The sequence below is a fragment of the Puma concolor genome, chromosome C2 (assembly GCF_028749965.1).
Source record: "Puma concolor isolate L17-30 chromosome C2, mPumCon1.1.hap2, whole genome shotgun sequence".
In the NCBI taxonomy this organism is placed as follows: Eukaryota; Metazoa; Chordata; class Mammalia; order Carnivora; family Felidae; genus Puma; species Puma concolor.
The window spans coordinates 26,729,676-26,744,011 of NC_141675.1; the positions used below are offsets into that span (position 1 = coordinate 26,729,676).

The window sequence follows — 14,336 nt, forward strand, 5'->3', positions numbered from 1 at the left end:
AGGGCATGAGCTGTTGACTTCATGGGATGAGCAGTGGGCTGTACCACGGGCTTGGACTGTATCTGGACTTTAGTGTTAAGTTTCAGTCTTGTCTTGTCTGTGTTGTGGAAACACCTGTAACCTCCAGGGATATTCCAGTTTAACAATTTTGCCCTCTAGTTTGGTGACAAAATAGTCTGGCTGTGGTGACTTCAAGTATATTCCCACAGGTTCTCAGAATTTCTTATCGAACTTCCACATTTTTAACTACGTCCATACCTAGATTTTTCAGAGCCAATTTTTAATCTCAAATGATTCCCCAGAATTGTTCCTGGCCTACCAATAACCAGTGTCAAATAGTAAATAATTAGAGACACAAATTCATCTTCCTCTTAGTTAAATTAAATCCAATGTCCTAAGCATAACCCCCTAAATATCCCCTGTATTTTAAAGATATAGTGTGTATTTTCATGCTTTTGCATTTTTCTTCTTCACCACTATCAGAGAGATAGTTTACATTTGCCTTTTCATGTATCTATCGCTTTGGAAAATTTCAACTTGTTACTTTTTAAAAATGATTGCTTGGGATCATTTTATCTCACGAACTGTCGTACTTTAAAACTTGTGTTGAGCAAATCTTCAGTTTGAGTCCATCAACTTTAATGGCTCTTAATAGAGAAGTTGCTATAAATACACATGTAAGACTAAAAACACCTGTGCTTTTAAATCTGCCACGTGCTGTTACCTGTTTTTTGGGCACCACTAAGAGAACATGCTGAAATATTAGTAAATTTGTTGTATGTTGTTCCCCTAGCAACATAGAGACCTTTGGACTATATTATTCAGAATTATGTGTGAGAAATCTTTACAAAGGTAACAAACAAAATGTCTTGGTCTAAGTCTGAGTTTTAGACAGTGGCGCTGTGAGTTCTCTCTCTTTTTTTTTTTTTTTTTTAATTTTTTTTTTCAACGTTTATTTATTTTTGGGACAGAGAGAGACAGAGCATGAACGGGGGAGGGGCAGAGAGAGAGGGAGACACAGAATCGGAAACAGGCTCCAGGCTCTGAGCCATCAGCCCAGAGCCTGACGCGGGGCTCGAACCCACGGACCGCGAGATCGTGACCTGGCTGAAGTCGGACGCTTAACCGACTGCGCCACCCAGGCGCCCCTGTGAGTTCTCTCTTAACAGCTTAGTTAAAATGGCAATGATTTGTGAAGTGCCTGGGTGGCTCAGTTGGTTAAGCATCCAACTCTTTTTTTTTTTTTTTTTTTAACGTTCATTCATTTTTGAGAGACAGAGGAGAGACAGAGCATGAACGGGGAAGGGATAGAGAGAGGGAGACACAGAATCTGAAACGGGCTCCAGGCTCTGAGCTGTCAGCACAGAGCCTGACGCGGTGCCCGAACTCACGAACCCGTGAGATCATGACCTGAGCCGAAGTCGGACGCTCAACCAACTGAGCCACCCAGGCGCCCTATGCATCCAACTCTTGACCTCAACTCAGGCCTTGATCTCAGGGTTGTGAGTTCAAGCCCCGCATTGGGCTCCATGCTGGATGTGAGCCTGCTTAAAAAAAAAAAAATGGCAATGACTGCCAAATTCTTAGTAATGTTGAGACATTCTAAGAAAGGTTTATCTTAAGGTCATATCCCCACCTTTGAAATCCATGGGGCTTTTCCTGGCATTTCTTCATTTTGATAAATATAATGTTGGTGGAGGCCCTTTCTATAGCATAAGGTGAAATTTCCCTGGCTTACACATTAGATCGACTCATAAACCTCAAGTCATGACTAATCACTAAATCTTGGTGGGTCATTGCCCCAGGTTCCATTGCATCTTAGGCTTGAGAATTTGAGACCTCATTGCCAGAAATAAGGATTGGAGTTACCATATATAGGTAGAAAGTGGAGAAAGTGAAAGTCCAAAAGGCATATGCTTAAGTTACTGAGGGAAGAAAAAAAGGGGAGAGAAACCCCATACTTTGGAGACCTATCCAGAGTGGTCACTTGGCTTCTGATGTGGAGGAGAGCTTAGGGCTGAGATGAGGGGATAGGGGCCTTAGCTCTCCCTACTTGGGACCTTTCTGGGTTCTAACTCAGGAGATCAGGAGAAGGAGCACAAATGAATGCCGAGAGGCATGGTGCGTTTGGGAAAGTTAGCTGACCAGAAGCTGAAAAGACAGCTGGAACTAGAGGGAGTAAGATAAAAAAAAATCCCAGCTTATACAGGGAGCCTCTGAGCTCTTTAAAACGCACGCCAGTTTGGCAAACACTAGTCATGTCTCACCATTACATTGACATTGAACTACCTTCTGACATTCCCTTTCAGTTGAAAGCCTGCCGAGCAAAAGGCATCCTGTGTCCTAATGAGATGTAGCAGAACAAAGTGGCATGGCTTAAGAAACACTGACCACAGAGCCATTGTCAAGTACAATGTCCTTGGAATCAGGGGTAGCTTATCACTGAGCCTCAGTTTCTTACTCTGTAAAACAGAGTAAGCCCTCTCTAACAAGTAAGGTGCAGTGTCTGGCACATAGTAGGTTCATGGCAAATGTTAGTTTGCTCCCCCTTCTCAACTGTCTGTGTAGGATACACTGCAGAAAGATTGTGATGTCTGGTTCCTTATTCTTCCAGATTGTAAAAATATTAAGGTGTTAGACATCGTGTTTGTGCTGGATCATTCAAGCAGCATAGATACAGAAGAGCAAGAAAGCATGATGAACCTAACTATCCATTTGGTGAAGAAAGCAGATGTTGGCATCGACCGCGTTCGGATTGGAGCTCTCAGATACTCAAATGATCCTGAGGTTCTTTTCCACCTTAGTAGATACTCAAGTAGATCTGCAATCATTGAGAATCTGAGGACACGCAGGCACACCGGAGGGGATACCTGGACTGCCAAGGCTCTCGAACACACAAATATAATGTTCACAAAAGAACATGGCAGCCGCATCGAGGAAAATGTGAAGCAGATGTTGATTATCATCACCGATGGGGAGTCCCATGACCGAAATCGGCTCAATGACACAGCATTGAAGTTAAGAAACAAAGGCATCAACATCTATGCAGTGGGCGTAGGAGAGGCCAACCCACTTGAACTCGAGGCTATCGCAGGGAATAAAAGCAATACTTTCTATGTAGGAAATTTCACCAAACTGGAAGATCTTTACCTGCCTCTGCAAGAAAGAATGTGTATCAACGCACATGAGCGTAAGTTGTGATTTTTAAAATTTCTGTGGGGGTAGCAATAAAAGGTTAAGCAAAAAATAAATTAAATCTTGGCTTCCCATTACCTGGGTGTCATGGCTGAACATCTCTCTGCTCAGGCTATATTTTCTCATCTCTCAAATGCATTGATTGAACAAGATCTGAAAGTTCCCCTCCCACCACAGTGTGCATTGAAGAGCTTATGGAAGGAAGTTTCAGAAATACTCTTTGAGGTCTTGCCACCTTGTTGCCTTTTTCTTGGCAGAAAGGAACTCTACTTAGGATTGTATTCACCTTACCCCATTTCAGGGCCACTTGTACTATTCCATTTGCATAATAGTCTCAGCACAACCACTGAGCACCAGTTTCAGGCCAGACTCAGGTGGAGAGTTACATGGTTTGACAGATAGGCCTTTGTCTTCAAAGATCCAGGGCCTTCTAACTGGGATTAGAGACATTCCCTAGGGCCACAGGAGGTTCAAGTGGTCTGATGTGCTTTTCTGGATAAGGGCCACTAATGCAGAGGAAAGAATATGGGAGTTCAATAGGGAGTCATGGAGGCTGGTGGGGAGGAGCAGGGAGGGAAGGGACCTAAGCTGATTCCATGAGATACCACTAGGGTGGAGTAGTCTGGAGGCATCATACCTGAGGAAAGTGTAAGATTTGCCACCTGAGCTCAAAGTGAGCAATGAATTAATCTTCTGGGTTTCAGATACAGAATGATGATGGTATTATCCGTAAGAAAAAAAATTGTGACTTCTCCCAAGGCAGCAGGGCCTTCTCAGTTCTGCCCGTTCTAGCCTGTCCCTGGACTCCCACCGTGAAATTTAGTCTCCTTGCCCTTCATCTTGCCACCTTTGATTCCGTTCTCAACACTGAGTGATCTTCCTAACACACACTGGACCATGTCACTGCTCTGCTCACAGTTTACAACTACTGACCTGCTGAGTTCCATCTAGCCTTGCCCACAGCTCCAGCCTCACCTGCTGCCCCTCCCCCCTTCACAATCTCTCCTGTCGATCTGAAATGGCATCTCTGTGCACAGTATTCTACCCACCACAAACATGCCAGCCCAGCATTTTCCCTGGCTACATCTAGCTTAGCTGCCATGTTGCAGCCTTTGTGCGCCAGTTTCCCGCCCCAATACCTGGCGGTGACCCCACTGTGTCTCCCAGCTCCTGCGCCTTCTGTTGCTCCTGGTGGTTGCACTGAATGCAGATTCGCTGTTTCCTTATCTGTATCTGTCGCAAGACTGTGGACTCCTTGGGCAGGCTTGGCCCCTTGTTAATCATTGGGTCCCCACCAAATCTAGTACATCACCAGGATACACGGTCTTTTCCTACAGAGATGGAAGCGGTTTTATTCTCCTCTCCCATGCATACCTTTCAGAGGCAGATGCTGAGGCGGAGTTTAAGATGCAAGATGTTTTTTAGGGATCCACACCTAGGAAAAAAAAGTGGAAAAAAGTTAAACAGTGATGCATGCTTGACAGAGCTCCAAACCCAGCAAAGAGCTCTGGAGCATGCATTGCCCATCAGTGTTGTCCAGCATCAGACTAAGCTGGCTGGGCGGTCATACCCCCTTCTCACTTAGTCCCCAGATGTGAGCTGCCCTGGGCAGGGCACGGTCTTTGGCAAGACATCTCCCTGTAGTAAGGCTGACCCTGAAGGAGTCGACAGCCGGAAGCCCTCTGTTGACCATGCGCCCACAACCAGGCAGTAAATCCTTCCTTGAAAGTCTATCTGGGCAGCCCAGCTGTGTGTCTGCCAGACTACCCTTACAAATGATTTTGTGGCAGTGGGCATCCCTTTGTTTCAATTGCCTTTAGTAATCACTTCAGTGCTGGCCCTGTCCCAGCCATTGCATTTGATTGTAATAGAGCATAGAAGATTATCCCTTCGTTATGGGACATTTCTCATTGGATTTCAGGGAGATGACCCCATGCTGTGTTTACTAACCATTAGCACTTGTCCCATTCAGTTTTAATATGTGGGGTATGATATTATAAAAAAACTGCAGTAGAAAAAATACCTTTGTTTAGAGATAAAACGAGGCGGTCCATGTACCAGCTGCACAGTATAATAATTGTGTATTCTTAGGCAAGTTACTTAACCTCTGAATTCCACTTCTATATCTATAAAATTAGATTAACTTATTAAAACATGGTCATGAATATTAACTTACTGTATGCCAAGAGCATTGTTTAAAAAATGGTATTTCTCAACACACATGCAAAGTGGTAGCATTACTAGTAACAGGAATACTGAATATAGTACAGGGGTACCATTACCTTGACTTGGGCGAACCATCCAATCTGGGTGTGGGGATTTCTAGCCTTTGCAATTACTTTTTAGTGAGTGGCTTCAAGCTATTCAAACTTCTCTTTTTCTCTGAGCAACTTTCAGTGCCCTTTCAAATGAATCATGCAAATATTAAAATTTGAAACAAAGTCTATTACCTTTTTTTCCTTCCCACTGTGTTTCCTTCTCTTTGAGCACTAATAGCTGATTCTCCCTTCTGTTAACTTATTTCAATTTGCTACTAATGTGGGGATTTAGTAAAGCAATTTAAGTATTGAAGGAAAGAGAAATTTTTGAATCATTCATGAGGAAAATAATTGTTTTGTTTTTCCAATTGCAGTCTGCAACATTCAAGAAGCTGATGTGGTTTTCTTTTTTGATGGCTCTGACATGGTATCCAACTCAGACTTTGTTGCCCTGACAACTTTTCTGTCAGACATCATTGATAATTTTAACATTGAGTCTCAGAGAATAAAAATTGGGTTGGCTCAATTTGGCCGTGACTTCCAAAAAATTATTGAGTTGAAAAACTCTCTGACTACAGCCAAGTTGAAGACTCAAATTCAAAAAATCACCAAGAGCAAGGGGTTTCCACGAATTGACCTGGCTCTTAGAAAAGTGAAAGTCATGTTTGATCCACCTTCTGGTGGGAGAAGAAACGCTGGTGTCCCTCAAATTTTGGTAGTTATCACATCCGGAGATCCCTACTATGATGTGTCAGAGGAAGTAAAAATCCTGAAAAACCTTGGAATTTGTGTCCTGGCTTATGGCATAGGAAGTGTTCATAAGGAACAACTTCTGCCAATAACAGGCAATTCTGAAAAAGTATTCACTTTCCAAGACTTTAGTAACTTAAGGGATATAGAGACGAAAAAAAGAATGGTCCGTGAAATCTGCCAGAGCTGCGGGAAAACCAGTAAGTGTTCCCCTTGTTCTTTATTTCTTTTTAATTTAATTGTACCTTCCCAGTGCTTCATTTCCCAAGGTATCCTAGGAGCCAGCTCTAGATGAACATATTTTTAGAATAGTGCACAGTGAAAATAGACCTTTTCTCTGTTTCTGGGAAGCTTGAGATCAGCCAGCCACCCTCAGAGACAAGGGAAAGGATGCAGAGGCTGGAGGAGGCCCTGGGTTGTGTCCTCTGGTCAGCCCTGTCCCTTCACTCCAACCCGGGGTTTATGCCCCTCTTTGCACCTGGACCTCAGTCTCCTGTTTCTACCCTTTCCACTTCTGGAAGTCCTAGAATAATGCCTTGCAACTGGTAGGAAGTAAATAAAGCTAACATTTGCAGGTTGACAGCTTTACTATTTTAACTTTATTAAACTGTCTTGTAAGGGACTCAGTGTTCGTGTGTGTGTGTGTGTGTGTGTGTGTGTGTGTCTATATGAGCCTATCTATGTGCATGTTTGTTTGTTTATTTATTTATTTATTTATTTATTTATTTATTTATATTTTTACTTTATTTAAATCCAAGTTACTTAACATGTGGTGTAATAATGGTTTCAGGAGTAGAATTTAGTGATTCATCACTTACATATAACACCCAGTGCTCATCCCAACAAGTACCCTCCTTAATGTCCCTTGCCCATTTAGCCCATCTCCCTACCCAACAACCAACCAGTTTGTTCTCTGTATTTAAGAGTTTCCTATGTTTTGCCTCCCTCTCTGTTTTTATCTTAATTTTCCTTCCCTTCCCCTATGTTCATCTGTTTTGTTTCTTAAATTGCACATGATGGCATTCGTGTAATCATAACATGGTGAAGATTTGAATTGTCCTGGGGATTATTTAATACCCAGAGGTCACAAACACAAATGGCTGCAAAGGCCAGGAAGGTAATATAAATGAGTCAGGGAGGCCGGGAGGGAAGGAAAAGAATGGAGAGCAATGGCGCGTCTCATGGGGAGGGTGTTGCTCGCTCCAGCTGACAGTCACCGTGTGGGACTCAGGTTCTGTATGTTTGGGCTGGGAGTTGGGAAGACAGCACACCAGGAAGCAGCAGTGAATGATAACATTTTGTAGAACTGGTACAACGTGCAGAAACTCCTCAGTGTGCTTCTGTTTCTAGAATTATGACTGAAGCTACTTCTTTCACAAAATGGGTTGGTGTTTTCAAGGTCTCCAGATCTTCTACACCCCATTTGGGGTGCTCAGCTGGAAGCAGGCTACAGTGGGGGAAAGGGCCCTGGGACTGGAATCAGAAATCCGGGGTTCTTATTCTGGTTCAACAGCAGCAACCTCCATGAATCATTCTTTCCTCATGTGTACAATGAGCAACTGGGAAGGATCAGAGGTGTCCAAATGGCAACTTGTAGCTGAATTGTGTTTGTCCTATACAGTGTTGACAACTTGTTAAAATTAATTGCCAGCTTTTACAAACTGAAGATTTCACATAAAAAATCTAGATTTCAGGCTTCTCTCTGAAAACTCTATCTGACAACACTGGGTCCCTTTTCCCACATGGCTGACTCTCAGCTGGAGCTGAGCAGTGACCAGATGGGTGGTTAGTCTCCATCCATCCTCTCATTTAGCTCATTTACATTATCCACCTGGCCTTTACAGCCATTTGAATGTGTGATCTCCGGATTAAACCGTCTCTAAGGATAATTCAAATATTTAATATGATCATATGAATCATAGTATGTCATCATTAAAAGAAGAAAATATGCATGTGCAAACACACACACACACACACACACACACACACACACAGCCAGCCAGGAAGCCAGCCTCTGAGAATGAGGCTGAACCATGATTGGAACTTCAAATAGCTATTGGAACTTGTAATATTTGAAAAAGGAGAGAGGAAACACCTGTGTTATATGTTGATCAAGCAGCCAATATCTTCCTTCTTGACCATTTGTGGGTGCTAGAGTCCCTCCAGCCCTGGGCCATGCCATGACTGCTCTCCTTATTTTCTGCCTCGTCTTCCCTTCCTTGTTCCTGTCTACTCATTAATCTGGCCTCATTTTCCTTGGTCTCCAGATTGCTTTATGGACGTCGTGGTTGGGTTTGACATTTCCACTCATCTGCCGGGGGCGCAGTTGTTCGACGACCACCCCTGGCTGGAATCATACCTCCCAGGCATCTTAGAGGACATGACCTCCATCAGGGGGGTAAGCTGTGGGGCAGGCGCAGAGGTGCAGATGAACGTGGCCTTCAAGGTGAACGATGATGGAGAATTCCCTACTGAGTTCCAAATCTACCAGAAAGCAATATTTGACAGGCTGCTGCAGGTCACCGTTAATGGGCCAACTCATCTGAATGCACAGTTCTTGAGGTCTCTGTGGAATATGTTTAAGAAGGAATCTACATCCCAAGGACAGGTACTCCCGTCACAGTCTCTCTCCCATCTCCGTGTTCTTTTGTTTGTTTCTTCCTCCCCAGTTATATGTTTCATTTTCACATCGTCCCATTTTCTGCTTTCCTCTTTCTCTAGGTGCTGCTCATCTTTTCAGATGGTCTTGGGGGTGAAAGCAAGATAATGCTTGAAAATCAATCAGACAGGCTCAGAGAAGCAGGTACTGAGTTGTGAATTTAAGTGGTGAAGCACAGAAGGTACTAGACAAGTCCCTACTTACTCAGGTGCCAAAGATCTTGGGATCTGTCTGGCCACTAGTAACAGATGCTGTTGGTGCCTCCCCAGAACCCCTAGACCTGCACACTGATCCCCCAGGGGCTGCAAATGCCATGGCCAAGTGCTTACACCTGTGACCTTCTACAGTCATGAGTCCTTGACTGATCTGAACCCTTACCTGACCCTTGGACCAGGGGTGGGTTTATACCATGTCCCACCTAGAAATGGAAGGGGGGGGCATCGATACAGGGATACAAAAACCTAGCACCTTTGCCTCCAGTGGGTCAACTGTGATACAGTTTATACCCCAGAGTCCTTCAGGAATCAGACTAAGGTGAAGCCCTTACTGACACGCATCTTTGCTTACAACTTCCCCATCTTTCTCCCCCTTAATAAACTAGATACGCACAAATTCTTCTGTTAGATCCTGCTTCCAGGGCACCTGACCTAGGACACTCCTTACTGTTTCTGATTATCCACGTGAAGGACAGACACACGGATCTTGAAAAGCACTTCTTACTATCCATGTCATAGTTTCAGACTGAGCTGGAAGCTAAATGCAGAAATTGAGAGTCATATGCAGTGACAGGAGGGTCCACTGATCATTAGACGGGATGCATTGTTTGAGACTTCTGGACGTAGACCCACACTGGCTTCTGGGGTTTAGGTTCTGTGGGCAACCTCCTTGGAGGCCACAAAGTCTCCTGCATGATTGCTGGGTTATGTCACCCTCCTTTCCCACTGTTCTGGGCACATCAGTTTCCTTAGTACAGCTTCTGGCACTTTGCAGGGTCCCACCCCCGCTCCCCACTCCCGCCTTCCTTCACTCCCCACATTTAGTACCCCAGGCACTCAGAGCCGCCTGCTTCTTCCTCCAGTACACCTAATGGCTCAGTCCTCCCTATCCTGGCATACGCTTTTCTTCTACATAAAACTCTCCCCCATCTCAGCTCCTCCCCAGTCCTTCTCTCCACCTTCAGTCTCTGGTTCTCTTCCTTGACCAGCTTCCATTCGTCCTTCAGGCTCAGCTTAGACATCAGTTCTTGGCCGAAACCTTCCATGGCTTTCCAGGGCTGAGTTAGGAGCTTCTCCTTTAGGCTTTCAAAGCATGCTGCCATTCTGTCTCAGGACACTTATCACTTCTCAGGGCAACTATCTGATCCCTGTCTTCCTTTTCTATTGGACTGTATGTACTTCTCTGCAGGGACACAGTGTGCCTGTTCTATTCATCGTGTATCCCTGATACAATGATTGATACGTAATAGGCTCCTAATAAACAAAGATTTGTTTAATGAAAGGATAGAGTAAATGGACTAGTGAATGAATTAACAAGTGAGTGGATGAATGAATGAATGAATGAATGAATGAAGTCTGGTTATGGCCAACACTTCACCCTGAGCTTTCCTCAGGCTCTCAGGGCCTGAGCCCCCAGGGGTGTTTGGCTGTGGAGATGACTTTGAGAACTATTTTTTTTTAATGTTTATTTATTTTTTAGAGAGAGAAAGAAAGAGAGAGAGGGAGAGAGAGGAGGAAGAGGGGCAGAGAGAGAGGGAAAGAGAATCCCAAGCAGGATCTGTTCTGTCACCACAGAACCCAATGTGGGTCTCGATCTCACAAACTGTGAAATCATGACCTGAGCTGAAATCAGGAGTCGGACATTCAACCAAAGGAGCCACCCAGGTGCTCTGAGAACTACTGTTAATTTAAAAATTCAGAAAAACTCTGAAGCTGAACAATTCCCTTTCTTATAAATTGCTTTCAAATGCCCAAGAATTGCATCAAAACTTGGTGGTGAGGCATTAAACACAGTTTTCCGCTAGTGTTTTTCTGTCGGGTTTGTACGTAGTTGCTCTTGGAATACTTTTTCTCTGGGGATTTCTTACTGAGGCCTGAGCAAGCAAGCAAAGTTGTTGGGTTCCTCATACATCAAGAGTCCTGCTTCTTCTTAATGTTTCCGTTTCCCCTTTTTGATTCTCTGAACACCGTTCACCAAGTAGAAATAGGATGGGCTTTTCCTCTTTTTTTCACGTGCAACCCCTTTTGTTTTGAATCTGTCATGTTTACTGACCAGGACTCGATGCACTTCTGGTGGTCTCCCTAAACACAACTGCCCACGATGAGTTTTCCAGCTTTGAATTTGGGAAGGGATTTGATTACAGGACTCATCTGACCATTGGAACAAGAGAACTGGGCAAGATGCTATCACAGTACCTGGTGAGTTGTCGAACAGACATGTAGTTACTCAAAAGGCCGTTGGAACGGAACTGGAATTTTGATGAGCATTTCCAGAGAGTGCCTTGCTTACCCCATTACACTCAGCGCATGGTCTTTAGTATGTGAAAAAGTGTGAAAGACCTGAGCCGCATATTTTTTTTTTTTTTAATTTTTAATGTTTATTTACCCTTGAGAGAGAGGCAGAGCATGAGCAGGGGAGGGGCAGAGAAAGACAGAGACACAGAATCCGAAGCAGGCTCCAGGCCCCGAGCTGTCAGCACAGCAGGGCCCGACGTGGGGCTGGAACTCACCAACCATGAGATCATGACCCGAGCCAAAGTTGGACGCTCAACCGACTGAGCCACCCAGGTGCCCTGTAAGCCGCGTGTGTTTGGTTTTGTGTGTCCTTCTGCCCTTATCGTCTCACCAAATGAATGCACAGGGAACTAAAAAACCAACTAGCCCCTCATTAAATAAAAAAATCACCCAGCAGTTTATGCTGCAGAAATCCTCAGAAAAGAGGAGTCTGTCAACTAGGAGCCAGCCAGTCGTGTGCAAACTCAGCCTGTGGTCCTCTGTGGGGCAGTCGCCCTTTCTATAGAGAGGTCATTTCCTGGGAGAGGGTATCATGCGTCACAGTTGCTAGCCCAGTGCCCTGTCTTCAGTATTAAGTCAAAAAGCACCTCTGATCCTCCGCAGCCCCTCCCCCAGAGAGAGAAGATGGCCGTGTAGGTGGCGCATTATGATCTGCGTGAATATAGTTCTTAACGTTGTGACGTTCCTGACAATTGTTGCTCTCGTTTGCTTTTTCCAGGGAAACATTGCAGAGAGGACTTGCTGCTGCACATTTTGCAAGTGTTCAGGGAGTGCAGGTCTTCCTGGGATGCCAGGACTGCAGGCCATGAAGGTGCCATTCAGTTGTGCCTTGAGAGGGTGGGTGGGGCTGAGGCCAAGTGGCTGAATGTGCAGACTTCACTCGGTCCTCATGGAATTGCTTGGGGCATTTGGTTCACTGTGTCTTCTTTGGGTATTTCCTGTGACTCCTGTGGTGTGGGAGCCAGTTCAGAGGGGCTCACTTTTGAATACTGCTGTGAAGAATAACTCCCGTTTTCCTTATATATCCCTCATGATGTTGCTCCTCGGTTTTGCAATTTTTTTTCATAAAATTTTTTTTTAACATTTATTTACTGTTGAGAGACAGAGCATGAGCAGGGGAGGAGCAGAGAGAGAAGAAGGCACAGACTCTGAAGCAGGCTCCAGGCTCCGAGCTGTCAGCACAGAGCCTGATGCGGGGTAGAAACTCAGGGCCCACGAATCATGAGATCATGACCTGAGCTGAAGTCAGGCGCTTAACGGACTGAGCCACCCAGGCGCCCCCTCGGTTTTGCGATTTGTACTTTTGCACCTGCTTTCAACAGTTTGGAGGGTGCAAGAGGTGTTAGAAACAGTGGGGAAAGTTGTCCTTCATCGGCGGTGAATGAAACTGAGCTGCAAAGACAGCAAAGCATTGCAGATTAATAGGCTTTTTAAAAATGCAGTATACAAGATCAATTACACAGCGATAGCTTAAATAAATATGGTCTCTTCATTCATGGAGTGCTCTAAGGTGATGAGAATGAATGAGCTACAGGTATATATGACAACATGAATAGGTGTTACAAACACTGTAATAGCCAAAAAAAGAAAAAAAGTAAAACATAGAAGAATACATATAGTCTGGTTCCATTTATAAAAAGTCTGAAAGCAGGCAACACTAACCTATCGAGTATGTCTGGGGGTAAATCAGGACCTGTGTTACTGGGTGAGGAAAGCAAACCTTAGTTTAAATCTTTGCCACAAATAGGCCACAAGGCAGTGAAAGCACACGTGGCAGAGGGAGAGATGATCGCAAGGGATATGTAGCCTTGTTGTCGGGAGGAGTGCTTCTTCCCTGAGCTCTCAGAAAAGCAGAAGAAAATGCTGTCTTTGGAAAGTGACCAGTTTGCCTGCTGGGAGAGTTACGGTGGCCACAGCTGCCGGCCATGCAGCCTCAGGTGCGGACTGACCCGGACGCCCTGACCTGCAACGTGGAATCCACAGGTCACCTTCCTGTAGAGGTCAGAGGTTGTCAGACTCTCCCCAGTCTCACAGCCACCCCTGCCTGCGCTGTGACCAAGTTGAAGGGAGGGACTTGTCTATAACGCCTAACGATTTCACAAGTTCGAATTGGAGGAAGCCAGCTGAAGTGCATTTTCTCTCTTCCCTCCCAGGGCTCTCCGGGTATCAAAGGCAGCAGAGGACATCGGGGAGAGGACGGGGACCCTGTAAGTTCTTCTGACCCTCTCCCACGACATGAGCAGTGATTTTCTTTTGCATGGAAAGCCTTGTGTTCCTACAGAAGGGGTTTTCTGGTGGTTTTGGATGAAAATAGGTTGTTTCCCCCTCCTTTTATTTGTCTGGGTCATGAGTACTTGCCAAACGTACTTTTGGGGGGAAGGAGGAAGCAGACTTACCTACACGTTGCCTGGCCTGTTTTTATCAGTGGCAGGGAGCCGGGCACGCTCCGGTCCCCCCACGCCCCCCTGCAGGGTGAAGCAAGGCTATCTTGAGGGGCTGCCTTTGGACCCAGAGTTCAGCGTTTAGTACATGGAGAGGCTCGGCTTTGTGGTTACGTGGTACACAGAAGTTTTCTAATCTCAATCTTTGACCCTCAAACCGGAACTCTCACTAGATTCATCAATCAAATTGGGAGAATAGATTTGAAGGAACTGAAACACTTGGGTAGCTCCGTTTGGGGCAGGGAAAGTTCAAGAAGCATCCAGCCTGCACCTCCATCTCCTTAGCCGCAAGCTAGCTCTTCGTCTGGGCGGCCAGTTATGATGAAAAGCACAGGCCATGTAGTCAGACAGCCAAGGGATGACCTGGACCAGAGACCTTGGCAGGACACTTAACTTCCTGACCCCCAGTCTGCCGATCTGTAAAACATTTATACATTCCTCTGACTCTAGTGCTATCCTAGTTTACACAATGACCACCGAGGGGAGAGTTCTAACTCACCTACCACGTAGCTGCAGAGGGGTC

The 14,336-nt window shown here is 45.2% G+C and overlaps 1 protein-coding gene across 3 annotated transcripts in view; it reads left to right on the forward strand.

The window, feature by feature from the left end:
- Positions 1-14,336, forward strand: part of COL6A5 (collagen type VI alpha 5 chain) — a 134,994-nt gene that overhangs the window by 57,446 nt on the left and 63,212 nt on the right. For all 3 annotated transcript variants that reach the window (XM_086674272.1, XM_086674273.1, XM_086674274.1), the window contains exons 7-13: positions 2,615-3,190; positions 5,828-6,403; positions 8,471-8,811; positions 8,925-9,006; positions 11,134-11,276; positions 12,091-12,183; positions 13,526-13,579. In XM_086674272.1, coding sequence (XP_086530398.1) covers positions 2,615-3,190; positions 5,828-6,403; positions 8,471-8,811; positions 8,925-9,006; positions 11,134-11,276; positions 12,091-12,183; positions 13,526-13,579 — 1,865 coding nt within the window. The remainder of the gene's footprint in view (positions 1-2,614; positions 3,191-5,827; positions 6,404-8,470; positions 8,812-8,924; positions 9,007-11,133; positions 11,277-12,090; positions 12,184-13,525; positions 13,580-14,336) is intronic.